Below are 27,823 nucleotides of genomic sequence, written 5' to 3' on the forward strand. Positions count from 1 at the left end.
AAACTTTGAAATTTGGTCACAATATCTCCCTCAAGAATTGTAAGAGTGAGTATGCATTTCAGCTGGATTGGTCCATCCTTGACCTACTTTAGGGCTATAAGTAGGTCAAACAGTTTTCCGGACTTTTTTTCGTTACAGATACATATATTGCCCTGAAATTTACACATAAGCTTCCTTTCATAGGAATATAAGTTCAGTCTGCATTTCAGCTGGATTGGTCCATTCTTGACCTACTTTTGAGCTAAAAATAGGTCAAACAGTTTTCCGGGCTTTTTTTTTTTTTTTTTTTTTTTTCGTTACATATACAGATATTGCTCTGATATTTAGTCATAGGCTTCCTCTCAGAGGAATACAAATTCAGTTTGTATTTCAGCTGGATTGGTCCATCCTTGACCTACTTTTTGGGGAAAATAGTTCAAACAGTTTTCCAGGCTTTTTTTCATTACGGATACAGATATTGATTGCCCTGATGTTAAGTCAAAGGCTTCCTCTCAGAGGAAGACAAGTGCAGTTAACATTTCAGCTGGATTGGTGCACTAAGACCTACAGTACTTTAGGGGTAGAAGTAGGTCAAACAGTTTTCCAGATTTTTTTTGGTATGGTCACAGGTATTGCTCTGAAATTTGTCACAAGCTCCCTTTCAGAGAAATACATTATCAGTTCACATGTCAGATGGATTGGTGCACCATGACCCACTTTAAGGCTTTCCTATTCAGAATGTGTGTTGTGTCAATTCAGAGTGCACAATATGCTTCCAGGTTGAATTTCACTATCCGACGGGCATATATTGTACCGTTTGCAGTACTCTTGTTTATTTTGTAAAATCCTAAATGATCCCATACTTTTGATTTTGTGTTCATAGGATAGGGATAGATCTCTGGCCGACAAAAGTTTAAATTTACATAGCAGCTTCTGATGTAGTGCAGATTCAAGTTCTTTAAACTCCTGACCTCTTGGGGTAGGATGGGGTCACACTAGGGGATCAGTTTTACATGAGAATATAGAGGGAAATTTTTTTAGATATGGGCCAAGGTGACTCAAATGAGCGATGTGGCCCATGAGTCTCTTGTTGAATCGAGGCAGGCTACTGACAAGCACGTTGATGTGACAGGGGTTTTAACAGTCTCGTTTAAAGTTAGCATTTCACAAATTCTGTGTTGTTATAATGATCTAGTTTGCCAATACAACCTGTTATTGGGTTAAATGCTGTCTGACTTGTTTCATAAAATTATGTTAAAAGTTAGGCCATTCTTAATACACACTGATTTTGACTACGGATTACTCCATTTTCCTGATCCAGATATAGGGCTCATGGCGGATGTGACCATTTGACAGGGGTTGCTTACTCCTCCTAGGCACCTGATCCCATCTCTGGTGTGTCCAGAGGTCCGTGTTTGCCTAACTCTATTTTGTATTGCTTATAAGAGTAATGAGATTGATCACTGTTCGTTATCTTCACCTTTTTATTATGTGCAGATTGTTGTAAGTGGGGTAGCTGTATCAGTATCGGATATAACAGCGTACGCGTCCTGCACGATGTTAGCAGTATCCCTAGAGACCAGCTCCGATGAAAGGCAGGCTATGATCTCTGACTGTAGTCAGTTCCTACAAGACAACGAGTTTGTGTCGCTGCAACAAGTACACTGTACAGGTCTGTGTTACAGAGAGCAGGGTCAATGTCATCAAATGTAGTACACTGTACAGGTCTGTGTTACAGAGAGCAGGGTCAGTGTCATCAAATGTAGTACACTGTACAGGTCTGTGTTACAGAGAGAAGGGTCAGTGTCATCAAATGTAGTACACTGTACAGGTCTGTGTTACAGAGAGCAGGGTCAATGTCATCAAATGTAGTACACTGTACAGGTCTGTGTTACAGAGAGAAGGGTCAGTGTCATCAAATGTAGTACACTGTACAGGTCTGTGTTACAGAGAGCAGGGTCAATGTCATCAAATGTAGTACACTGTACAGGTCTGTGTTACAGAGAGAAGGGTCAATGTCATCAAATGTAGTACACTGTACAGGTCAATGTAGTACACTGTACAGGTCTGTGTTACAGAGAGAAGGGTCAATGTCATCAAATGTAGTACACTGTACAGGTCAATGTAGTACACTGTACAGGTCTGTGTTACAGAGAGCAGGGTCAGTGTCATCAAATGTAGTACACTGTACAGGTCTGTGTTACAGAGAGAAGGGTCAGTGTCATCAAATGTAGTACACTGTACAGGTCTGTGTTACAGAGAGAAGGGTCAGTGTCATCAAATGTAGTACACTGTACAGGTCTGTGTTACAGAGAGCAGGGTCAATGTCATCAAATGTAGTACACTGTACAGGTCTGTGTTACAGAGAGAAGGGTCAGTGTCATCAAATGTAGTACACTGTACAGGTCTGTGTTACAGAGAGCAGGGTCAATGTCATCAAATGTAGTACACTGTACAGGTCTGTGTTACAGAGAGCAGGGTCAGTGTCATCAAATGTAGTACACTGTACAGGTCTGTGTTACAGAGAGAAGGGTCAATGTCATCAAATGTAGTACACTGTACAGGTCTGTGTTACAGAGAGAAGGGTCAGTGTCATCAAATGTAGTACACTGTACAGGTCTGTGTTACAGAGAGAAGGGTCAATGTCATCAAATGTAGTACACTGTACAGGTCAATGTAGTACACTGTACAGGTCTGTGTTACAGAGAGCAGGGTCAGTGTCATCAAATGTAGTACACTGTACAGGTCAATGTAGTACACTGTACAGGTCTGTGTTACAGAGAGATGCGTCAATGTCATCAAATGTAGTATGGCTGTTAGATTATGCTCCTGGACTTGAATATTTAGGGGTATGCAGTTTTTGGCCCGTCTGCCTGTCTGTGCACGCGTCCAAAAAGAACTTTAATGTTGGTCATATCTTTTACACCCTAAGAGGTAGAGCTTTCATATTTGGTATGTGTATTTCTTGAGGCAAGACTTTCGATTGACACCAAAATCTTTGACCTTGTGACTGTAACTTTGACCTTGTGACTGTAACTTTGACCTTGTGACTGTAACTTTGACCTGGTTATACTTTGTTGCGGGGGCATCAGTGTTTCACAAACACGTCTTGTTTTGAAGTCTGGCAACAATTAAGTGTTTCGTGCTTTGGTTTAATCAATAGCACTGCACGGTCATTACTTCAAGTGGATATCAGAAATAGCAATGTGAGCTATTTACCCCTAACCTTCTGTAATGAATGATAGTAGGAATTGATGGAAGGGAGACAATTGTAATTGGAAATAAAAATGTGATTATCTTGCTGTAGATGGTAAAACAGAGGAGCGATTTGTTCCCACCCAGCTGGGGGCGGCTGTCCTGGCCTCTAGTCTGTCCCCTGACGAAGGCTTGGTCGTGTTCGCTGAGCTCCAGAAAGCGAGACAGTGTTTTGTGTTGGAGAATGAGCTTCACATCATATATCTAGTAAGTAGTGTACTGTGTAAGTACTAACATAGTAAGTCTACATACATGTATATCTAGTAAGTAGTGTACTGTGTAAGTACTTATAGTAAGTCTACATACATGTATATCTAGTAAGTAGTGTATTGTGTAAGTACTTATAGTAAGTCTACATACATGTATATCTAGTAAGTAGTGTACTGTGTAATTACTTATATAGTAAGTCTACATACATGTATATATAGTAAGTAGTGTACTGTGTAAGTACTAACATAGTAAGTCTACATACATGTATATCTAGTAAGTAGTGTATTGTGTAAGTACTTATAGTAAGTCTACATACATGTATATCTAGTAAGTAGTGTACTGTGTAAGTACTAACATAGTAAGTCTACATGCATGTATATCTAGTAAGTAGTGTATTGTGTAAGTACTTATAGTAAGTCTACATACATGTATATATAGTAAGTAGTGTACTGTGTAAGTACTTATATAGTAAGTCTACATACATGTATATCTAGTAAGTAGTGTACTGTGTAAGTACTAATATAGTAAGTCTACATACATGTATATCTAGTAAGTAGTGTACTGTGTAAGTACTTATTGTAAGTTTACATACATGTATATCTAGTAAGTAGTGTACTGTGTAAGTACTTATAGTAAGTCTACATACATGTATATCTAGTAAGTAGTGTACTGTGTAAATACTACAGACCCTGAAACGTGCTACTACACCAGTTACACGGTACGGTTCGGTACGCTTTATGAACGGTACGGTTCGTTTTCTGAACGGTACGGTTCGTTTCTTGAACGGTACGGTTCGTTTCTTGCACGGTACGGTACGCTTCTTGAACGGTACGGTTCGCTTCTTGCACGGTACGGTTTGCTAAAAATAGCTGCACGCTTTGTGAACGGTTTGCACGTTTTATTAATGAGGTGGGCGTGGCCTGAACGCTTTGACTTCGTATAAATTGTACGTTTCGATAGTTTGTTTTCACTCGATCGGTCTTATTCGGCTCTTTGATTATCGGCTGCAGGATTTGTGGTTGTGTTAGAATATGCACATGGGGAAATGAGACGTTATTTTTGATTGCTTTGATGGAATAATTCCATATTGATAACGTACATAAAAGTTATGAATAAAAGTTTTTAGAATTTGCTTAAGTCTAAGTCTTAATGGTTGTTATTACGTTTCAATTTGTTTTTCATTTCTCATCAGACATTTATTAATTTACGATTTTATAAAAAGTTGTTACATGAACTGCTCCCCGACATGGGCGTGCGTAAGTGTAAAAACAAAGCGTATTAAGTTTCCGGATATAAATTACAGTGCCTAAATTGGAAAAGTTTTTAAGAAGAAGTGAATTTTGTTTTGAATACACTAAAGTCGCAAATGACACAATGATTATTTTCTGCACTTCACATTTATTGTGATTTATCATCGGCATTATGAAAGATCCAGGATATCTGCACGTGAAGTTTGTACGTCCTTTTTTGTCAGCATTCAGTCATTCATAATTAATAATGTTAGATATCTGTTGCATTTGTCTTTGAATCAAATAAAATGATGATAATACATATAATATATATTCCTATCCTTTATCACGCGAAGTCCGATTTTCATTTCCCTGACTTTATTTTTGATCACTGAAAATTGAATTTAAAAAAATTAACAGAAAAGTAAGGCAAGTGTGTAGTTTGTAATGAAAATGTTTCATATACCTTTTCTATATATTGTTGAAATACTTGAAAATGCTGAAATGAATAATTTTTTGCGGCCGAGTTGATGCTTTGCATCAATTTAACTTGTTTACATTCTTTTACACATGTATGTATCTATTTATTTCTCTGTCGATGTAATTAAAAATTGTTTATTAGTGTATATAATAAATCCGCCAATCTACATCTATCTATATGGGTCGTTATCAATGTAGAAGAGAAAAAGATATGTCAAAATTATTGCTAATAAAGTAATGAAAATATTACAGTGTAGAACGTGACAATTTTTCTAATCGGTCTAGAAATTTCTCATATGATTCAGACACTGTACGTAGGAAAGTACATATTGAATACATTAATGCTACAAATATCAATTTCATCTTCTTACGGCAAGCCCTGTGCCATACGTGTAGTAGCATTATCAGGGACGTCGACGTCCCTGATTATATGAAGAAATTAAATAGGCTACTTGTAAGTACTATTACAGTATTGTAGTTAACTTCACCCTTGAATTTAAAAGAATTGATTGAAACAGAAATTCCGTTAAAACAACGAAATGCCCCTTGGTTCACTCTTTAAAAGTCTGCAAGTGAAATATACATCCACAGTACACAGGACTGGCTGCAGAAGCATGCATGCAAAATCCGTGCAGTGATCTGACGTCTATTTCTGTTAACAGTTCACAGTATAAAACGAATTTTTATGCATAATTCAGTCAAAACTTGGGTACTTGTTGATAACATACATACACATATATGCACTGAAACAATGTGACATTTACGGAAAGTAATTTAAAAAAAAAAAGAATATCAAAGATGTTTTAAGCATCTCGGTGATTTTCACAGTTGATAACCCAGCTTCGTGATGTTTGAGGATAATGCTTCGAATAGCCAGCGATAGTCTACGACCTCCTTTCCCATCGGGCGCCATTGTGAAAATAATATACTGTGGCTGAAAAAGTGGGTCACGTGACATAAATTGCGCGCTTTCTGCACGGTACGGTACGATTTCGGGCTTTTGGGGGCGGGGTTTGCATAATATTATCCTGCACGCTTTCTGAACGGTACGGTTCGTTTCTTGAACAGTACGGTTCGTTTCTTGCACGGTACGGTACGCTTCTTGAACGGTACGGTTCGTTTTTTGCACGGTACGGTACGTTTCTTGAACGGTACGGTTCGTTTCTTGCACGGAACGGTTCGGTTCGTTTTTAAGGTGTAGTAGCACGTTTCAGGGTCTGTAATATAGTAAGTCTACATACATGTATATCTAGTAAGTAGTGTACTGTGTAAATACTAATATAGTAAGTCTACATACATGTATATCAGGATGTTAAAGGTGTGATATCTTTAATGCATAAGATTTAAATGTAGAAGTGAACTTGGATCAAAATTCCCACTTGTTTATAAGTTGAGTGATTTATTCATGTGTATCATAGATTTCATCATGGCATCAGTTAACTCACGGAAAAGAAATATTTGTAACTGAAATACCGGATTATAAAGTAAACCTATACCTCATCACACCCATAATAAATTAAACCTCATCACACCCATAACAAATTAAACCTCATCACACCCATAACAAATTAAACCTCATCACACCATAACAAATTAAAGCTCATCACACCCATAACAAATTAAACCTTATCACACCCATAGCAAATTAAACCTCATCACACCCATAACAAATTAAACCTCATCACACCCATAACAAATTAAAGTTCATCACACCCATAACAAATTAAACCTCATCATACCATAACAAATTAAACCTCATCACACCCATAACAAATTAAACCTCATCACACCCATAACAAATTAAACCTCATCACACCATAACAAATTAAAGCTCATCACACCCAAAGCAAATTAAACCTCATCACACCATAACAAATTAAAGTTCATCACACCCATAACAAATTAAACCTCATTACACCCATAACAAATAAAACCTCCTCACACCCATAACATATTTCAGGTATCTGCACAACGACAAATTCTTTCTATCAGTTTTCTCACTGTCGGTTCCTTTACATTGACTGATTTAAACCTCTGTTGTAGGTAACACTGATTTCACTGTGAACTGACTTAAACCTCTGTTGTAGGTGACTCCGATCTACTCCCTTGACCTGGGGGGAGGCATGGACTGGTACAAGTTCTACTGTCTCTGGGACAAGCTCTCCCCTGACAAAAAGAGAGTGGCCCAACTTGTGGGGGTCAAAGAGGCATTTCTCACCAGGGCTATTCAGGGGAGGGTACCAACTAACACAGAGAACCAGATGAGGAGTTTAGCCATACACAAAAGGTGAGCTCAATTGGATTCTGTTTTGCCCCAGAGGTATTCTTTGTGTGGTCTGTCTACTGACTGTCCACGAAATCAAACTTTGCTTAAGCTTTTAAACTATAAGTTGTAAAAAATAGAAATCTGAAATTACTTAATTAGCTTGTATACTGTATTTTTTAGGTCACCTGAATTCATTCAGGTGACCTATTGCTATCTGTTTTTGTCCGTCGTCGTGCGACGTGCGTCGTGCGTTAACATTTGAACATTTTCAGCTTCTTCTCTGAAACCCCTGAACCAATTTCAACCAATTTTGGCATATAGCATCTGTGGGTGGAGGGGAACAAAAATTGTGAAATTCGTGGTCCCTGCCCCCCTGGGGCCTGAGGGGTGGGGCAAAAACCATCAAAATGAGTGTAATTTTAAAAAATCTTCTTCTTTACTCCTGGACATCAAGATGCCAAACTGTGGTCATAATTATAATGAGCGTTGAGCCCTCTACCAAAATTGTGAAATTCATGGCCCCTGGGGCAGGGGTTCTTGTGTTAGGGTGGGGCTCTATTTGTCATATAGTGAAAATGTAGAAATTCTTTGAAAATCTTCTTCTCTGTCTCTGGGTATTAAGTAGACAAACTAATAGCATGGTAATGATGAGCAAGGATGCCTCTTTATACCCCCCGCAACAAGTTGTGGGGGGGTATACTGGAATCGGGTTGTCCGTCTGTCCGTCCGTCTGTAGACGCAATGGTTTCCGGGCTCTAAAGCATTATCCTTTCCACCTACAGTCACCATATCATATATATGGACTACCCATGGGATGAAGATGTTCCCTATCGATTTTGAGGTCAAAAGGTCAAAGGTCAAGCACACTGGACATCGAAGTAGCAATATGGTTTCCGGGCTCTAAAGTGTTATCCTTTCCACCTACCGTCACCATATCATATATATGGACTACCCATGGGATGAAGATGTTCCCTATCGATTTTGGGGTCAAAAGGTCAAAGGTCAAGCGCACTGGACATCGAAGTAGCAATATGGTTTCCGGGCTCTAAAGTGTTATCCTTTCCACCTACCGTCACCATATCATACATATGGACTACCCATGGGATAAAGATGTTCCCTATCGATTTTGGGGTCAAAAGGTCAAAGGTCAAGCGCACTGGACATTGAAGTAACAATATGGTTTCTGGGCTCTAAAGCGTTATCCTTTCCACCTACAGTCACCATATCATATATATGGACTACCCATGGGATGAAGATGTTCCCTATCGATTTTGGGGTCAAAAGGTCAAAGGTCACGCGCACTGGACATTGAAGTAGCAATATGGTTTCCGGGCTCAAAAGCGTATCCTTTCCACCTACCGTCACCATATCATACATATGGACTACCCATGAGATGAAGATGTTCCCTATCAATTTTGGGGTCCAAAGGTCATGCGCACTGGACATCGAAGTAGCAACACTCAGAAAAGAGGTAGTTTATACCTATTACCAACACCCTTTGGGAGATTGGGGTAAGCGGGGGGTATTCTTAGTGAGCATTGCTCACAGTACCTCTTGTTAAAAATTGTGAAATTCATGGCCATTGGATCAGGGGTTCTGGTGCTAGGGTGGGGCTCTATAAGTCATATAGTGAAAATGCATTATTTCTTTGAAAATCTTCTTCTCTGTCCTTGGGTATTATGTAGACAAACCAATAGCATGGTTATGATGAACAAGGATGCCTCTTTCAAAATTGTGAAATTCATGGCCCCTGGGTCAGGGGTTCTGGTATTAGGGTGGGGCCCTATTGATCATATAGTGAAAATGCATTTTATTTCTTTGAAAATCTTCTCCTCTGCTGCTGGGTATTAAGTAGACAAACTAATAGTATGATAATGATGATCAAGGATGCTTCTTTCAAAACTGAAATTTATGGCCCCTGGGTCAGGGGTTCTGGTGCAAAGGCGGGGCTGACCACATAGCTATTCAATGTTTCTTCCATCCAAAAGTAAAATTCTTATATTTAAACACAAACCTAATTCAAACATTGGAAGGTTGTTACATGATACTCAGGTGACCTATAAGGCCCCTGGGCCTCTTGTTTAATTTACTGAGGTCAAGGACATATTTTGAGATCAAATAAGGAAAAAGTAATAGTAGATACTATATACAGCTTTAGTAGATACTATATACAGCTTTAGTAGATACTATATACAGCTTTAGTAGATACTATATACAGCTTTAGTAGATACTATATACAGCTTTAGTAGATACTATATACAGCTTTGATTTCACACTTCGTTATTCATTGTTACTACGTTCATTCATAATTATCATTGCTGCACTATACCTGTCTGATTAACAAAGTCTGTAATCTGTAGATTCTATACCTGTCTGATTAACAGTCTGTAATCTGTAGATTCTATACCTGTCTGATTAACAGTCTGTAATCTGTAGATTCTATACCTGTCTGATTAACAGTCTGTAATCTGTAGATTTTATACCTGTCTGATTAACACAGTCTGTAATCTGTAGATTCTATACTTGTCTGATTAACACAGTCTGTAATCTGTAGATTCTATACCTGTCTGATTAACACAGTCTGTAATCTGTAGATTCTATACCTGTCTGATTAACACAGTCTGTAATCTGTAGATTCTATACCTGTCTGATTAACAAAGTCTGTAGGCTGTAGATTCTATACCTGTCTGATTAACAGTCTGTAATCTGTAGATTCTATACCTGTCTGATTAACACAGTCTGTAATCTGTAGATTCTATACCTGTCTGATTAACAGTCTGTAATCTGTAGATTCTATACCTGTCTGATTAACACAGTCTGTAATCTGTAGATTCTATACCTGTCTGATTAACAGTCTGTAATCTGTAGATTCTATACCTGTCTGATTAACACAGTCTGTAATCTGTAGATTCTATACCTGTCTGATTAACACAGTCTGTAATCTGTAGATTCTATACCTGTCTGATTAACAGTCTGTAATCTGTAGATTCTATACCTGTCTGATTAACATCCTGTAATCTGTAGATTCTATACCTGTCTGATTAACAGTCTGTAATCTGTAGATTCTATACCTGTCTGATTAACACAGTCTGTAATCTATAGATTCTATATCTGTCTGATTAACAGTCTGTAATCTGTAGATTCTATACCTGTCTGATTAACACAGTCTGTAATCTGTAGATTCTATACCTGTCTGATTAACAGTCTGTAATCTGTAGATTCTATACCTGTCTGATTAACAGTCTATAATCTGTAGATTCTATACCTGTCTGATTAACACAGTCTGTAATCTGTAGATTCTATACCTGTCTGATTAACAAAGTCTGTAATCTGTAGATTCTATACCTGTCTGATTAATAAAGTCTGTAATCTGTAGATTCTATACCTGTCTGATTAACAGTCTGTAATCTGTAGATTCTATACCTGTCTGATTAACACAGTCTGTAATCTGTAGATTCTATACCTGTCTGATTAACAGTCTGTAATCTGTAGATTCTAAACCTGTATAATTAACAGTCTGTAATCTGTAGATTATATACCTGTCTGATTAACAGTCTGTAATCTGTAGATTCTATACCTGTCTGATTCTGAGCGACCTGGTACAGGAAGTACCCCTAGGTGAGGTGTGTCATCGCTATGGCTGTAACAAAGGCCAGCTCCAATCCCTCCAGCAAACAGCAGCAACATTTGCAGGTATGGGAACCAGTTAAGTTCTGACAAGTATTAATGAACTACGAGGTATGACACAAAAGGTCAAAGTCACTATAGGGGAAAATTTCAAAATTCATTTTGAACAAAATGTCAATTTGAATCTTGAAATCTTGAATTTTGTATTGATTTTTAATAAAATCAATGACATCTACATGGATTGTGAAATCAATAATATCTACATGAATAGTGAATCAAAAACATTGAGATTCCAATTAATTTTAAAGGTCAAAAATAGTAGAAAGCACAATGTATAGGACCATATTATATGTCTATGATGTGATGTTTATGGATGAATGAATTTCCGTGTTACGGTCCACCACAGGTATGAAATACTTACCTGTAACTCTGTATAGGAAGTGAATGTTCATGGTTGAATGCATTTCCACTACCGATTTAAGATATTTACCTGTAATACTGTATATGAAGTGTTATTTGTGGTTTAATGCATTTCCGTGTTGCGGTCCACTACAGGATACGTTTATGGTTGAATGAATTTCCACTACAGGTATGGTGACAGTGTTCTGTGGGAGGCTGGGCTGGTACAACCTGGAGTTAATCCTCGGTCAGTTCCAGCACCGTTTGACCTTCGGGGTCCAGCGAGAGCTGTGTGACCTTGTCCGTCTGACCTTGCTGAATGGACAGCGGGCCCGTGTGTTGTATGAGGGAGGCTTTCATACTGTGGCTGCTCTAGCTAATGCCAATGTTGCAGATGTGGAAAAAATCTTCAAGAAATCATCACCATTTCAGAGGTTTGCTCCCTCATTTCTAAATTCAGTAGCAATTGTTCTGAGCTCCTAGACCATAAACTATGAATGGCCTTTAGTCAAAAATAAGATTTTGTTTATATCCTCGACTTAATGTCAAAATTACACCAATAGCTCATTGACATTTTCAATCATATTTAAAATGTACTGTATTCATGAATTATATTGACTTATTGATAACAATATTTTTGTATCCGATCAATGAGACAACATGTAAGTCACGCAAACAAAGAACAGAACAAATAGGTGTTATTACATGTATGATAACAGATAGAGATTTTCATATATTAGTGCAACCATAAAGTGTTATTCTTGTTTCACTGCCAAAGACGCTGCATTAGTTACACTGTATACAGCCATGTGTGCGTCAACAGACAGACGAATATCATAAATATTTACAGTGTAAACTGTCTAATTCAGATGTTGTGTTTCAGTTCTAAACTTTGAATACTATCATTGAAAAAAATTCACTTCCATTGGATAAGTTTTGCTGTATAACGTATTGTGGAGTTTTATACATATAATTTGTTTTCACTTTCTGTCATCCTTCCAGTATTGTGGAGTTTTATACATATAATTCACTTTCTGTCATCCCTCCAGTTCCAAGAGACAGGAGAATGAGACGGATTGGGAGGCGGTCAGGCGTCAGGAGAGTCGGTGTATCTGGCTGACCGGACGTAAAGGTGTGACAGAGCTCGAAGCAGCCGAGGCCATCATAGACGAGGCCAAATCCATCATCCAACAGGAACTGGGAGGACTAGGAATCCAGTGGAATAATCCAGAGTGCAGGGACATCCAGGGTGAGACAAGTCCGGATGAGAGTGGTAAGAAGCGTTTAAGTCCAGAAAACAGTGGGATTGGATGGAGTAAGCCGAGAGGAAGGAGGTTAGTGAGGAAAAGAAAATCACAGGGGAAAAGTAGTCCTGGGATGTCCACCTCACGTCTCGGAATGTCCACCTCACGGAATTCAGGGGGTGAAGATGCTGGTGTAATGGAGAGGTTGATTGTGGTCAGTCCGCCAGGCATTAGTACACAGAAACACTCAGACAAAAGCATCAGACTGGACCATCCACTGAAATCAAGTACGGAAAAATGTACCATGGGAAGTACGGGAGTCTGTGAAAACGAAAGTGATAAAGTAAAAGTTGGGAAGGAAAATCTGGTGAAATCTTCTAAGAAAATGATGATTGAAGCAGAAGTTTATCCTGTTTCAAATGGTCAATGTGCTGAAGGATTTTCTGTGGAAGAGAAGACGAGTTATGACAATGTTCCGAAACAGTCGGTGCTCTGTGAAGGATCAAATAAACAAATACCACTGGAGGAAGTTCAGAAATCTTGTACCATTGAACACATAAACAGACATGTTACACAAAACGTGGCTCCAGGGCTTCACACTTCGTCCTCTATCTCCCAGACATCCTCATCACTATCGACAAAATCAACGGGAAGATCTCAGTTCACTCGTCCAAATCCACCAAAACCAAACATTATCTCCACTGAAATTAGCAAGTCAGCTACAAAATGTGGATCAGTGAATTTCTCCACATCTTCTGCGGGGATGACATCCACTCTTCCATGCTCCATTTCTTCTTCCGTTGTGTCATCAATTGTTTCTTCGTCTACTGATTCAGCGCAAAAGGCAAAGAATCAAAATCAAAGAGGTGTAAAGTCCGATGGAAATGTGGCTTCATTAGGGAAGCAAGAGACTACATCCCAGTCTCCTCCGAGTATGAGGAGTCTCAAGTGTAGAGCTAAAACAGATGAAAGACGGACCTCGTCCAATTCACTAGATGTGTGTACAGAGCAAGACACACAGAAAACCACCAGAGATACCGGCGGGGATGTTGTGCATGTGGAGGGAAGTCGTGGAGAGGACATGGAGCACAGAGTTATAGAGGACATGGTCTGTGCAGAAGATTTCACTGATAGCTTTGTGTTTGAATCGCAGATGGCGGGAAATCAATCAAAAGTAGCAAGTCTGGGTACTGAAGGAAATCAATTAAAAGTTACAAGTCTGGGTACTGAAGGAAATCAATTAAAAGTTACAAGTCTGGGTACTGAAGGAAATCAATCAAAAGTAGCAACTCTGCATACTGAAGAAAAGTCTGATCCAAAATCAAAGAAGAATCCAAAGGAAAATATATCTAGTGTTCAGGATGAGGAGCGTGGATCTGATGGGGCAAACACGAAGAGATGTACAGGAATTGGGATCATGAAGAAGTCTGTTGCAGATGAGAATTCTCATAGGCAGGCATTAGATTGTGGCAGTTCTCAAGTCGTAGTCGCAGAAAAATCAGATAACCCTTCCAGAAGCTATCAAATCGGCAAGGGCTCTCAGAAACAGAATAGTTTGACCTCTTTGTCTAAAGGAACTGTTCATGATGATGAAAACTGTATCAAAATCGTGAACAATGGAAAAACAGCTTGTGTTGCTTCTCCTAATGAAGTCAAAGTTAACTGTGATAAAGATCTGAATCTTAGCAGTAGTCTGCTATCATCACATGACATGTCATGTGACTTGTTGCCAGCCAGTAATTTTGAGAGATGTATGATGTTGGATGATGAGTCGGATGTTTGTGGAGATGAGTCGTACAGGGACCTCAGAATTCCCTATCTCAGCGGACAGGAGGCTTGTTTCATTGACAGTGAGAAGAGGACTCCTCCCACACAGGGCAGATATGACCAGTTGTCACGGGACTTAGTGCTGGCCCTAGAACTCGGCGATACTTTTCCTGAAGACGCTATCGGAACACAAAATAAAAAGATATCAGAACCGAGCTTTCCATCAAAAATCAGTAATACAAACAGTGAGAAAAAGAAGACCTTGAAGAGCTTAGGAGCAACAGATCAGATAAGGGCAGCAAGTGACAAGATTAATAATTGTGATATTAAGAAATCTTGTCCAAGTGTTAGAGGGGAAAAAACAGAAGATGTACAGACTGATGAGATACAGGAAATGAACGACTCACTGACTCTGTCTATGGTGTACGAAGTGTTAGAAAAAAGTGATAACGCGAGGTGCAAGACAAAATCAGGTGTGGTGTCGAGTGATTGTAAATTTACTCAGATGAAAACCAGTAAGGGTTCTCAGTGTAAAGACAAGCGACTGAGTCCGAGTAAAGGATCTCAGTGTAAAGACAAGCGACTGAGTCCGAGTAAAGGATCTCAGTGTAAAGACAAGCAACTGAGTCCGAGTAAAGGATCTCAGTGTAAAGACAAGCGACTGAGTCCGAGTAAAGGTTCTCAGTGTAAAGGCAAGCGACTGAGTCCGGGAACGTTAGCATTCCTGGACGACCTTCACCCCACTATAGATACAGATAGCAGTACTTTAGAGGGTCAGTCCCCGCCCCCTAAAAATATAGGTCAGGGTACAAAAACTAGACATCAAGGAAATACAAGTGTTAGACGGAAAACTGATGCGAGAAAAACCAAAAGAAAAAGTATGGAGAGCCCTGAAGACTGTCAGGAAAAGAAATCTAGAGAAGAGAAGACCAGAAGCCAGGAGTGTTTGTCCCCCACCCCTCCCAGGTCTGGTCAGGTAAACTCCCCACAGACCATCAGAAAGGCCACGCCTAATCGACTCAGATCACAGAAACAAGGCTTGAAAACCAACAGTGTCAGAAAATGTATAAATACTTGTAAAACTTTCCAGGGCCGCGATAAAGGCATGGTACATAAATCTACTGAAAATGATTTACCAAAGTTTGAGAAATTGAATCATGAAGACGTATCTGAAGAACTGCCTTGTGAAGAGCGAGGACCCATTGTGGACCCCAATGACACGGGGATCCCTCCCTCCCAGGGGTCGTTCACCATTATCGATGTCTGCGCTGATCAGAGATTGTTCGAGACGTTTATCAAAGAGTGGCAGGGACAGTTCACATTTGCCATCTCCATTGCCTGTAGGGTCAGGCCTGAGGACCCAGTGTCTAATGCAGGAAAAATTGGAGCCAAGTTTTCCAAAGCAGGGAATGCAAACCAGCATACTAAAGGTATGGAGGTGTGAAAATTCAGGATGATGTAATTTCCTAATAATTGCATAAGTTTTAATCTTCTTCAGCCCATGAAATTTTATTCAATCTGTTTGCCACTTGTGTAGATCATTAATAATTATTTTAGATCATTAATAACTTTTGTACAAACTTGTTGGAGTTTTTTTCCTCATTGTATTTCTACACACCCTGTATGTTGAATATAGACCAATCAACCAGAGTTAGTTCCCTTGGATTACCTGTGACAGGGAAGAACCTGTTAATTACAGGTGTGTCAATCAGCTGGGAAGACAGGGATGCTTATTTCATTTCCTTCACCCGGGAGAATATGGAGGGTATGTTTCTAGTACTGGATGAGTATAAAATCAGACATAATTCACACTTACATGGAATTAACAAGCTATCCTAAACTTGTAATCTCACTTACACAACATAATAAGTGAACTAAACTTGTAATCTCACACAATATTAACAAGCTATCCTAAACTTGTAATCTCACTTACACAACATAATAATGTGAACTAGACTTGTAATCTCACACAATATTACCATGTTACCCTAAACTTGTAATCTCACTTACACAACATAATAATGTGAACTAGACTTGTAATCTCGCACAATATTACCATGTTATCCTAAACTTGTAATCTCACTTACACAACATAATAATGTGAACTAGACTTGTAATCTCACACAATATTACCATGTTATCCTAAACTTGTAATCTCACTGACAAACAACAAATGAAGATCTGGATACAGATATGCTAATTTCGAATTCGATTTAGTTGATACTTTTGGTTAACGAGTAAAAGTGTCATGAGTAGAAGCGCTATGATTGTGGAGTTAACTCTCAGATTTCAAACCTAATGCAGCAGAACCCAGGACCTAGATTTAGTTTAATTTGATCAACAGTTCACTTCCTGATAATGAGATGTGAATTCAATGGTTTATTGTAAATGAACTGCTGGTTAGAGAATTGAATTAGGTTGTTGCTTTTCTTGAGCTTTGAAAATCAAAGCCTTTGCACAGTTAAGTGATCTGTCTTTGCAATGGGTAAGTTGTTACTGTGGATTTACAGTAAGTGTGAACGAGACATATCGGCAAGTACATGACATGCTCCAGATAGTTCATTGAAAAGTCCCCGGGTGATTTTAAAGAGCGCTTTTGATAGGTCGGTTAAATTATAGGTAGGCGGTCCCAAGTATTTGGCATTATATTATCTCTTGCCTAACAAGTGTAAGTTTCACTATTTGATTTCAGTGTAAATTGCACCGTACGTAGCGTGAGATTCACTATCGGTCTTGATTTGACAACGGAGATTTGAGATTACGTTAATAAATAGTTTATCATATATACTAGATATCTACATGTATAAAAGTGATGAGATATCTTATAAAGAAAAAAATATAAGATGTCTTATTTAGATACAAGATATCTCGTAAACTTTAGAAGATATAACTTTTATCAGATACCTTATAAATTTTATCTTTTAAACAGGAATAACCCGTGTTATACTTATAATCCTTCGCAGTATCAATAGGTATGGGAGGGGGAATACAGGGTGAAAAAGGCGAGCTCCGATAAGAAAAGGCAGGATAGCAATATCCCAGAATTCAAATAGTGCTGAATATTGAAAAGAAATAAAAAATGACGGGATCGAAAATGCTGCGGGAAAATGCAGGATCCGCAGTTGCCTCTTTATCCCAATAAAAATTGAAAGGGTACTCCCTTAAATTCCTGTAGATACTTGACAGCTTTAAGTGATCAGAAATTTCAGTACATGTTTCTATAGGCGATTTTGTCCGCTTAAGAACAATGCTTTTGTTTTGTTGTCTCTTTCACATTCGCAGTTTCCATATCGCTATTTTAAAATAAATCTCTCAGAGGATATTTTCGAAATCTTGCAAAGCATTGGAAAAGATCGATGTCGGAAAAATTTCTAAATTCAAATAGTTAGAGGTAGAGGAGGTAAAAACTCGTAAGTTTCTGTCATCCGACATCGATTACACGTTAGTGGGGAAAAAAGACAACTGACTTTAAAAGCACATAATGCATTCCAGAATAAAAAAGGAAATTCCAGCAATACTTTTTCTAGGTTTTAGAACAAATCTGTCATAGGGTAAACGAATTAAGATAGAGGAATACTGCTCAAAATCTCTGATGGAGGAACGTTCTCCTATCTCCAATGATGATGTAGTAGCATTACTCTATCTTCAATGATCCTATGATAGAGGAATATTCTCCTATCTCAAAAGCTGATGGAGTAACATTACTCTATCTTCTATGGATCTTATTGCTCAAAATCTCTGATAGAGGAATATTCTCCTATCTCCAATGATGATGTAGTAACATTACTCTATCTTCAATGATCCTATGATAGAGGAATATTCTCCTATCTCAAATGCTGATGGAGTAACATTACTCTATCTTCTATGGATCTTATTGCTCAAAATCTCTGATAGAGGAATATTCTCCTATCTCCAATGATGATGTAGTAGCATTACTCTATCTTCAATGATCCTATGATAGAGGAATATTCTCCTATCTCAAATGCTGATGTAGTAACATTACTCTATCTTCTATGGATCTTATTGCTCAAAATCTCTGATAGAGGAATATTCTCCTATCTCCAATGATGATGTAGTAACATTACTCTATCTTCTGTGGAACCTATGATAGAGGAATGTTCTCCTATCTCAATACTGATGTAGTAACATTACTCTATCCTCTGTGGATCTTATTACTCAAAATCTCTGATGGAGGAATGTTCTCCTATCTCCAATGATGATGTAGTAACAATACTCTATCCTCTGTGGATCTTATTTCTCAAAATCTCTGATAGAGGAATGTTCTCCTATCTCTTATGATGATGTAGTAACATTACTCTATCTTCAATGATCTTATTGCTCAAAATCTCTGATACAGGAATATTCTCCTATCTCAAATGTGATGGGGTAACATTACTCTATCTTCTATGGATCTTATTGCTCAAAATCTCTGATAGAGGAATATTCTCCTATCTCCAATGATGATGTAGTAACATTACTCTATCTTCTGTGGAACCTATGATAGAGGAATGTTCTCCTATCTCAATGCTGATGTAGTAACATTACTCTATCTTCTATGGATCTTATTGCTCAAAATCTCTGATAGAGGAATATTCTCCTATCTCCAATGATGATGTAGTAACATTACTCTATCCTCTGTGGAACCTATGATAGAGGAATGTTCTCCTATCTCAAATGTTGATGGAGTAACATTACTCTATCTTCTATGGAGCTTATTGCTCAAAATCTCTGATAGAGGAATATTCTCCTATCTCCAATGATGATGTAGTAACATTACTCTATCTTCAATGATCCTATGATAGAGGAATATTCTCCTATCTCAAATGCTGATGGAGTAACATTACTCTATCTTCTATGGATCTTATTGCTCAAAATCTCTGATAGAGGAATATTCTCCTATCTCCAATGATGATGTAGTAACATTACTCTATCTTCTGTGGAACCTATGATAGAGGAATGTTCTCCTATCTCAATACTGATGTAGTAACATTACTCTATCCTCTGTGGATCTTATTACTCAAAATCTCTGATGGAGGAATGTTCTCCTATCTCCAATGATGATGTAGTAACAATACTCTATCCTCTGTGGATCTTATTTCTCAAAATCTCTGATAGAGGAATGTTCTCCTATCTCTTATGATGATGTAGTAACATTACTCTATCCTCTGTGGAACCTATGATAGAGGAATGTTCTCCTATCTCAAATGTTCATGTAGTAACATTACTCTATCTTCTGTGGAACCTATGATAGAGGAATGTTCTCCTATCTCATATGTTCATGTAGTAACTTTACTCTATCTTCTATGGATCCTATGATAGAGGAATGTTCTCTTATCTCAAATGCTGATGGAGTAACATTACTCTATCTTCTATGGATCTTATTGTTCAAAATCTCGCCGTGGTGGCCGAGAGGTTAAAGTGTCCATCGCCAAACGCTGGGCATCAGCTGTGAATGTCACGGGTCCTCAGAGATTACCTTAAAAAATGGATGTCCCGTGTCACGGTAGGTGTGGCACGCTAAAGAACCGGAATGTTCTCCCATCTCAAATGTTGATGTAGTAACATATAGAGGAATGTTCTCCTATCTCAAATGTTGATGTAGTAACATTACTCTATCTTCTGTGGATCCTATGATTGAGGAATATTCTCCTATCTCAAATGTTGATGGAGTAACATTACTCTATCTTCTATGGATCTCATTGCTCAAATCTCTGATAGAGGAATATTCTCCTATCGCCAATGTTGATGAAGTAACATTACTCTATCTTCTATGGATCTTGTTGTACAGAAAAGTCTTAACAACTGATTGTTGGGAAAATTTCAGAATTAGAAACTCTAAGATTGTCTTTGTAAAGCACATGCCAACTGTGTATGTACTGCACTGTCTTAACAGTTGCTTGTTAAGGGGCATCCTAAACACTATTGTATTCACAACTGTTAGGTAAGAAAATCAATTTGATAAGGGAACTGTATCTTCTCGATCATGATATAAAGAATTTCCATGAACATATACACACACACATATATATATACATGCATTAGGGCATTGGCAAAAGGGCGGCGTGCCGATAACTTAAAAAAAAAAATATTAAGAACAAAAATGCAAAATTTGGAGAGGCGATATCTGCTAATTGGAGCGGTGAGTATAACGGCAATCTGTGGTCAACAGAGCGGCAAAATGCGAAAGCTCTGTTGATGTAGTAACATATAGAGGAATGTTCTCCTATCTCAAATGTTGATGTAGTAACATTACTCTATACATTACTCATAGGTATACACTAGCTGATGAAAATGGGATCTACAATTAAGTGATAAGACAATGCCTTCTTGCAGTAAAAGAACCAATTTAGCAATACTGCTAACACAAACTTTCTGTCAATTCAATGAACAGGATATATAATAAAATACACAATGGTAGAAGGCCAATCTCTAAAACTTACAAAAGTATGAAACAATTAATTACATAGAATATTGAAAGAAGGATGAGGTAGACAGGGAATCCACACATTTCAGAGAAATTATCGCCACAAAAAATTTATTAAAAAAGTGGGGGAGGATGTAAGTAGTATCCATGCTTCAGGTGCCTGCATGTGGATGAATGCTCTGGATTTCTTTCATAATATAATTTCAATTCCTTAGACTAATAATTTTGTCACATGCATCGTCCAATTCGGATTTCATGAAAATATAGTTACAATTTATATTACCAATTTATTTAAGATTTTCAAATATGAAAGGCAAATTACAATAATAATATAAATGTGATGTGTTTATAAGTTATAAAGGAACGTGATATCTTCTGTCCCCTCAAGAATTTTACTTTTTCTCTTTTTATCAATGGTGGAGAGAGAGAGAGAGAAGAATCACATCAAAGTTATCAGTTTGACAACAGGCTGAGAATTGAATGTATATCAATGTATCAAATCCATCATGAATATTGTTACAGGTTGCATATTATATATACATGTATATATACATGTATGTATGTATCCATCTTGAAGAATCTTAGAACATATAGAGGTCTTTATAAGGTTACTAATTCTTGCAATAATGCAATTATAAAACAGTTTTGAAACACAGTTGTATTTGGTTTCATGGTATAAATAGTACATAATTTACATATACCTCAGAACTGATCATTCCACACACATACATATTGTAGGTGTGACACAGTTATGTACAGCTTTTACAGATTCCGACACTGGTTTAATTCTAATAGATGAAAAACAAGAACTATTACTTTTGTCAATGTATTTTTACTATATCTGATGCTTTTTTTTTTTTTATCAAATAAAGATTTAATATAATTATGTATTTTTACAATTAATATGAATGATCTGTGATTACAGTACAAAACAATCATGATACATGCATGTACTTACATAGTTACAACTTTTTAGGAAAAAAGAAATCACATATTATTAGCCTGTTTACACAGCAACAGCTAAGATGTTCAGATTTCAACATTTGACCTGAAATCTCAGGCACACTGACACAGCCACCAGCTAGCCCACTGTGATTAATTTATGTTATCAATTTGTGTAGAGCTGATAGGCACAACAACTGCAGGATGAGGGAACAGGGCTTAGCAGTGTTATCAGAATAAGCAGCAGTCTGATGCTTGACTCTACACGTGCTCTGTAGCAGACAATATTTTGAACAGGGAGACTGGCATGATTTATCAAAATAAACTAAAGTTTTCCTGCATTTTTCTACCACTCTGCTCAATCTGTGAGGCACTGAAAGGATATGTTTTTACTTTAACAAAACTTTACCCTAGGAACTACAAAATGAATTCATCATTGTTTTATCCATGTCTTTTAAAACATGTAGTGTTTTGATAATATACACAAATATTGGTATATATGATAATACTAATACTTATGATTTTCCTCTTGGTACCTTTCAATTATGAGAAGAATTTGGGGGGGAATTGTAGCTGTGCAATGGAGGACATGTGCATTGAAGGATTATTAAGAAACACTTTGTCCATTATGATATTTGGAGACCTACTATCTGTGATTGTCTCTTTTGACATTGTAATGTTCACACGCAAGAGTCCAGATTGAGAGTAATTTTAAAGTGATGGTTGATCAATTGGACATTTGTCATCATTAGTGAGAGACAATGGGAGTTACACAACTAGCCTAGGAGATTGTTGCTTGATCAGACAAACATCATGCTTGACATTTTTCTAGAAAAGGTACCAGCAATCCTGCAAAACTCTGAAACAGCGATCAGACTGAACAGTTATGAGTTATCAGTTATGAGTTATTTTTATAAAGTTAACAAATTTTTTAAAGGAATGTGATTATATTTAATTAAAAAATAAAATCTGGATTAACCAATGATATATGAGTAAGTACTTTTTTTCCACGTTATACAGTGATTTGATTACATCTTTCCTTTGGTGCAACCCCCCTTATCTAGAACTAGACAAACATGCTCGTGCAATATGTGAGTCTACATCCGGTGTAAACAATAACAAAAGATAATCACACCCACAAGTTTGAAATACAAATTTAGCCCTGCTTCAGATTTTTGAGGCCAAAATTAAAACTTCATGAGAATTTATATCTAAAATAGATATGGCCAATATGTGCACAGTTATGAGGGGAACAAGCATACCCATTTTAAAATTTAAGTACAACAGCTTAATCTTTATTTTTGCAAAATAAGTGCTGCAATCTGAATGTGACCAGAAAATTCATATACTCCACCATTTTCACCGATTGGCTGCTTTTATACCCAATTGCCGGCCTTTAAGTGTGTGTGATTAAGGGCCCCGGGAGAGGAATGTACATTCTTAAACAATATACATATATACCCATAATCATTACAGCATTACATTATATCAGATGGACTACTACTGTCACACTTCAAAATGTTGCACTGCACACATTTAACACAGTGTTACAAATATAATAGTGAAGACAAAATCTATAAATCAGCACCATGAAATATATAATAGATATAACTAAAACACTTTACACATCTAAGGACGGTGCTTGAGCTAGGGGCTCTAAGGGTGCAAATCGGCCCCAAATTTACATATCTTTAAAATTCAGTCAATAAACTTGACATTACTCTATTGTTACTCTTGGTCATTTAGTTGTTCTAAATAGAGGCATATATCTGGGAAGTCTTGTATCAATGATGTCACATTCACCTGGTATTATGATGTTGTTTACACAAAAATCATAAAAATCTCATTATTTTCTTAAAGATCATCATTACTACATCAGCATTTGAGATAGGAGAATATTCCTCTATCAGAGATTTTGAGCAATAAGATCATTGAAGATAGAGTAATGTTACTACATCATCATTGGAGATAGGAGAACATTCCTCTATCAGAGATTTTGAGCAATAAGATCCACAGAGGATAGAGTAATGTTACTACATCATCATTGGAGATAGGAGAACATTCCTCTATCAGAGATTTTGAGCAATAAGATCCACAGAGGATAGAGTAATGTTACTACATCATCATTGGAGATAGGAGAACATTCCTCTATCAGAGATTTTGAGCAATAAGATCCACAGAGGATAGAGTAATGTTACTACATCATCATTGGAGATAGGAGAACATTCCTCTATCAGAGATTTTGAGAAATAAGATCCACAGAGGATAGAGTAATGTTAATACATCATCATTGGAGATAGGAGAACATTCTTCTATCAGAGATTTTGAGTAATAAGATCCACAGAGGATAGAGTAATGTTACTACATCAGTATTGAGATAGGAGAACATTACTCTATCATAGGTTCCACAGAAGATATAGTAATGTTACTACATCATCATTGGAGATAGGAGAACATTCCTCTATCAGAGATTTTGAGTAATAAGATCCACAGAGGATAGAGTAATGTTACTACATCAGCATTTGAGATAGGAGAACATTACTCTATCATAGGTTCCACAGAAGATAGAGTAATGTTACTACATCATCATTGGAGATAGGAGAACATTCCTCTATCAGAGATTTTGAGCAATAAGATCCACAGAGGATAGAGTAATGTTACTACATCAACATTTGAGATAGGAGAACATTCCTCTATCTTAATTCGTTTACCCTATGACAGATTTGCTCTAAAACCTAGAAAAAGTACTCCTGGAATTTCCTTTTTTATTCTGGAATGCATTACATAATAATACATTTTAATAAACGTTTAATAGTTTCAATGTACACTTTCATTTGTTTTACTTGTTAATCGATTAGTTTCAACATACTTCATATTTAGTTTTGTGTTGGGGGGGTGGGGTCTTGGTGAGAACTATGCGAACTCAGTTTTCTCTAACATTGAACATTTGATCTCGCTCCTAAAATAATTTGTCAGATTAAGTAATAAGATCAATAGATATTCTACTTCGAGAAAACATTTATTTTCAACACATGGCATGCTTTGATGTCTTTTACTGTTATATATACCCACATTTTCATAAGAAATTCGGAAGTAACCATCGCTAGATACTGTTAATTGAATGAACAACGGCAAGTTCTTCCCCAAACCACCCCTCTCCTGTACATGCAACACATTATTAAAGAAATTTAGCATTTCGTTAGCATTAGACGCGCCTTTTATAACGTCATAATAAATCACAGCAAAGATCGATTGTTAATGTTGCGATATGCTGGCGTACCTTTGAACCTATATCACTGGTCCACCCCTAACTGTATGTCCATAGGAGTTTGAAATTTTATCAATAAAGTTAATAAAATGTACTTGATTGACCAAGCCTTGAGATATGGTCAATCAAGTACATTTTATTAACTTTATTGATAAAATTTCAAGCTCCTATGGTATGTCCATGATTGCGATTACCCGTTGTACGAACGCGACACTCGCTTCGTAAATATATATATATATAAAGTCTCTTTTTTTGGAAGTAAAATACAGAGAAAAAAACTCTAAACACTTTGTTGAAATATTTCGACCGTGTTACGGGTCTTCTTCACGAAAACACGACTGAAGAAGACCGGTAACACGTCGAAATATTTCAACAAAGTGTTTAGAGTTCTCTCTCTCTCTCTCTCTCTCTCTCTCTCTCTCTCTCTCTCTCTCTCTCTCTGACTCGGTCTAAATTGCAATAAAATCAGTATCAAAGAAGTTTTCAACACTTCGTTCGTGTTCAGACCACAGGGGCTCGTCACGAATTGACCCTCTCTATTCTATATTTACATTTATCTGTAAATATAGAATAGACGATGTCAAATTTTAGAAAGACAAATATTTCGTGACGAGTCCCAGTGTTCAGACAAAATATGCTTCTCTTGGATTTTCTTTGCAGTTTCTTGAAAGTCATTTCCCTAAAAATTTCTCGCAGCTCTACAAATTAAAGACACCTTTGGTACATTGTCAGGGGTACAAATATTTCTTCTTAATAAATTTTGTCTGATTTCTCTATTAATATACACTTGATTTCTTTTTAATTTCATACTCGATAAACAAAGTACATCCAGTGTGAGCTTCGTTGGCGTCATTTTCGGTGCAACAGTTCCCATGATTGACAATTTTATAACGTGGCCTTTGCGACTACTGATTTTACCATAAAATAAACCCTCGGCATGTAATTTTAAAATCAACGTCATTGTTTTAGTTGGTATTGGTTTTCCCTTTTCGCAGTCTCTTCCATCGTTCTAAAAGATTATATAATGACACGTTAGTGTAAAGACACATGTGACCATCTAAAATTATTTTTATTCCCGCCCCTTTAAATATTGGTCCAATCGCAGTGATTGTTCTTTCCTTGATGCGTCATCATTGACAGATTTGTTTTGAAACCAACTATCCGAGACCTCGAATGAACTTGAGAAGCTGAGTCGTTCACACTTACTGTAAATTCACAGTAAGCAAAACAATTTAACATTAGCTCTTTATCTTTGCTGAGTATGATATAGCATGTCACAGAAATAGCTTTCCTCTCCCCCTTCCATCTGTTTCTCTCCCCTCCTCACAGAAATAGCTTTCCTCTCCCCCTTCCATATGTTTCTCTCCCCTCCTCACAGAAATAGCTTTCCTCTCCCCCTTCCATATGTTTCTCTCCCCTCCTCACAGAAATAGCTTTCCTCTCCCCCTTCCATCTGTTTATCTCCCCTCCTCACAGAAATAGCTTTCCTCTCCCCCTTCCATCTGTTTCTCTCCCCTCCTCACAGAAATAGCTTTCCTCTCCCCCTTCCATATGTTTCTCTCCCCTCCTTCCATCTGTTTCTCTCCCCTCCTCACAGAAATAGCTTTCCTCTCCCCCTTCCATCTGTTTATCTCCCCCCTCCTCCTCCCCTACTCTCCATCTCCTCTTTTAATATGTCTGCCATCCCATAGCGGGAGTCACTGGAATCTACATGCTCTTTATATTTAGTGTTTTCGAGGGCAGATATACACTTCGTTCTCTAACTAGCTTCTGTACACTAGATCCTTTGTATTCAGATTGTTTAACATTTTCAAAGCACTGAATATGATACATTTTATTTTTCAGATGAAGATGACTCCGACTTATCTCCCCCAGACCTGGATAAATCACTGTCGGTGTCTGCTCGACTGGCAGCCATTAAGCAACAACTGGAAGAGAGAGATGACTATACAGCGGTTGCCATGGATACCAAGTCCTGTTATGGGGCCCTAGAGAGTGGCTGTGGAATATGCTGTCGAGGAAAATTTCAGGACCCTAAAGTAGCCAGTTGGGTGCTAGACCCTGGAGCCAAAGAGAAGAACCTCCACCGCATGGTTCACGATTATCTCCCTTTAGAGGCGTTTCTGTTAGAAGGTAACACTCAGAGGTTGTTTTGTCTCTAGAATCATAACTAAAAAAAGTAAACAAGTTATTTATAGACTGCAAATTGGAAATAAGCTTTCGAGCTTAATGGGTTATCCTTGGTATCTTATGTATGTATGTTTGTAAGTATGTATATACCGAATAAACATTTATTTTTATTAGAAAGCTACTGTAAATGTATTACATTTGGCTGTGTATTCTATTTAGCGCCTTTGGCGGAACGCAGCTTCCGCTAAATCAAGTACATCGCTAAATGCCATCCGTAAATCTAGATGTTTAAAGTAATTCAGGAATGCGCTAAATCAAATCTACGCTAACTTGTTGAAAAAACGATTTCCGCCAAATATCGTACACGCCAAATATCATACGTTTACAGTTTTTTTCATTGTTGTGAAGACATAGCTCATGGAGAACACCTCTTAATGACAAACTGCTCGTCACTGTGAACCCTCTCTTTGTCTGGTAATTTGCATAAAGGGCGGGGTTTAATGTTACCTCCGGGTAATGGAGGAGGGAATGAATTAATTTTGTAATGACCGTTTTACAATATTTTTCTTCAAGATAAAAGAGGATGGGTTGAATTAATCTCCC

General features: G+C 37.5%; 1 protein-coding gene across 1 annotated transcript in view; it reads left to right on the top strand.

The window, feature by feature from the left end:
• LOC125674386 (DNA polymerase theta-like) overlaps nt 1-27,823 on the top strand; it is a 76,346-nt gene that overhangs the window by 36,026 nt on the left and 12,497 nt on the right. Inside the window, exons 13-20 of the mRNA XM_056159564.1 lie at nt 1,477-1,651; nt 3,287-3,441; nt 7,241-7,440; nt 10,988-11,112; nt 11,636-11,879; nt 12,495-15,886; nt 16,093-16,221; nt 26,936-27,223. Coding sequence (XP_056015539.1) covers nt 1,477-1,651; nt 3,287-3,441; nt 7,241-7,440; nt 10,988-11,112; nt 11,636-11,879; nt 12,495-15,886; nt 16,093-16,221; nt 26,936-27,223 — 4,708 coding nt within the window. The remainder of the gene's footprint in view (nt 1-1,476; nt 1,652-3,286; nt 3,442-7,240; nt 7,441-10,987; nt 11,113-11,635; nt 11,880-12,494; nt 15,887-16,092; nt 16,222-26,935; nt 27,224-27,823) is intronic.

Source organism: Ostrea edulis, chromosome 3 (genome assembly GCF_947568905.1).
Source record: "Ostrea edulis chromosome 3, xbOstEdul1.1, whole genome shotgun sequence".
Classification (NCBI taxonomy): Eukaryota; Metazoa; Mollusca; class Bivalvia; order Ostreida; family Ostreidae; genus Ostrea; species Ostrea edulis.